Source organism: Dipteris shenzhenensis, chromosome 24 (assembly GCF_047967505.1).
Source record: "Dipteris shenzhenensis isolate YYH24624 ecotype China chromosome 24, Dip_SZ_1.0, whole genome shotgun sequence".
Lineage (NCBI taxonomy): Eukaryota > Viridiplantae > Streptophyta > Polypodiopsida > Gleicheniales > Dipteridaceae > Dipteris > Dipteris shenzhenensis.
In genome coordinates, this window is record NC_141619.1 from 46306867 (window position 1) to 46309063 (window position 2197).

At 45.7% G+C, this 2197-nt stretch overlaps 1 protein-coding gene across 1 annotated transcript; it reads right to left on the bottom strand.

The window, feature by feature from the left end:
• Nucleotides 1-344: 344 nt before the first annotated feature.
• Nucleotides 345-1957, bottom strand: LOC147886680 (aspartyl protease family protein 2-like). The gene has a single exon (XM_087395299.1). It carries the CDS (start codon nt 1955-1957, stop codon nt 392-394), a length of 1566 nt encoding a protein of 521 aa, XP_087251425.1. The 3' UTR covers nt 345-391.
• Nucleotides 1958-2197: the final 240 nt, after the last annotated feature.

A 2197-nucleotide genomic window follows, 5' to 3' on the forward strand; every position in this document is an offset into this window, starting at 1 on the left:
GAGAAAAATCACCTATAAATAAAGGCAACGAGATGCAATCTATGAGCTAATGCAACTATAAAACATCAAGTTTGATCACCAATAAAAAAATGCAATGGGATGTAATTCTATGAACTAATGCCTCCTAATTATTTTGTTTTGTTTTTCTTTTACATATGCAGATACAAAACACCTTAAAAGACGAAAAGATCGGGTCTCATTTTTCCACCCCTTGTTCCCTGGTTTTCCGACGATTGAACGTCAAAGTAAAAGTAAGATTTCATCACATGCCCACCCTTTGCACTAGAAGCTATTATTACAGTGACAAAGCAGCGCGTGCAGATCATTGTATTGATCGTGCAGTCCAGGATTGCCTGATACTTTGCACAGACTGCTAGAGATATGAAGAGTATCATAGAAGTGATAGTGGTAGAGCAAATAAGAAGCCAAAATGGATAGCCCAGCTGAAGATGATGCGTGAAACACCGCTAGATCTAGTGCCGGAACCACCAGGGGTACTGGTGTTGGGAGAACATTGGTATGGAGCAACCCCGAGTCGAAAGTTTACCAGATCGTATTGCACAAGAGAATCCTGCTGCTGAAAATTCCCAAAAACGTTCCTGCCACCGGCTTGAGCCCCGGCGTTTAGAAAAGCCATACAATAATAGTCAAAGGATGCACTAGAACCCACAGGTAGAAGTAGATGATACGTCTGCAATGTAACGTCCATAGGCCCTTCAAAATGCAGAGTTACACTAGGTGCCTTGGGCTGTTGAGAATTTGGGACTTCCCAGCACAAGTCGAAGCCAGCAATTCCTAGATTTACTTCCTTCGCCGACGTACTCATCGACTTCTGAAAAGCATCTTTTATCAGGCTAAAAGCGCCGTCCACAAAGGTTGTGTACGTCGTGCCAGAATCGATAAAACAACCGCCGTCCCCAGCGTCGTCCAGCTGAAGAGCTGAACTAGGGATATCAAGAAGTTCATGATCCACGCTAACCCCAGTAAGGTTTATATAGTAATATGTCGAGACAAAGTCCGAACCATTGCTCTGAATAAATGATGTATATTGCATCTGCTGGGAGGTAATAGTACTGTTGAAGACGATGAAACCCGTAGAATCAACGTTTTGAATCCGGTTGGGGAAGCAATAGGAGAAATTCTGAGCGTTCATTTGCTGAGGGATCGAGTATACGCCAAGGTCGCAACCGAGTATTCCCGAAACATTCAATTGAGTCGCGTCACCAACGTTATCAATTCCGCAGCCAAACAACGTTTGTTGCAGTTGAAAAGATTCACCATTGTTTGTGTTGAAGGTGAGTGTCTCAAATGCCACAACACCACTGCTGCTACTGTTATCTCCGTAAGAAACTTGATAGGTGCAACTGCTTGTTGCAGTATCACAGCTTCCAGATACGGCCTCATCCACAGGGCAACTTGTTCCAAGGTCAGGAGGACAAGCATATGCCTGGAAGGAAGTCGAGGATTTCGGATCAAAGATGGGGTCACGAGTTTGGACTCCACATTGCGTGCAAGGTTGACACTGTACCCAAAACAACTCGCTTCCCGTGTCCAGGATGACCACGATTTCCTTCGGAGGAGTTCCAAGCTGTAGAACAACAAAAAACTCACCACCAGACTCGTGCATAGTAATGACCTCGTTTTGAAGGCCGGACGTTGAAGATGACGAGTTGGAAGCAGGTGACAGGTTAGGTAGATCAGTCGTAGGCGAGGGGAGGCCGAGATCCTGACGGATATGGACGGGGGTAGGGCCCTTTGGGTGGCCATGGAAGACGGGAAAACGCAACGCTGCGTCGCCGGACAGGATTCTATTGCGGGTGACGAGGGTAGCTGAGGAAGCGTGCAGCAAGAGCAGAGAAGAGAAGGTGAGAGAAACGACAAGCCTGATATTGACGAAGAAGAGAGGATTCGGCCATTTCAAGAGGAGAGGAGAGAGCGAAAGAGAGGATTCGGCCATTTGATGGGAAGACTAGCTGAGAAAAACGGGTGAGATGCAGGGAAGATGTAAATGAGCATGTAGCCTCAACCAAGCTTTTCATGTGATGCCAAAGTCGTCTTTGTTGTTCATTGTTCACGCAAGCTTTTCTTATTGGCCTTCCTAAAGGACTATGGTATATTGGTGACAGCGCCTCCCAAGTTTTTTTTAATTCGGTCAAGTTGACTTTGTTAACGAGGCAATTCGAGTTTTAAATGACTT

Coding starts and splice junctions, on each gene's coding strand:
- LOC147886680 (XM_087395299.1), bottom strand. CDS start 1,957: ATGGCCGAATCCTCTCTTTCGCTCTCTCCTCTCCTCTTGAAATGGCCG.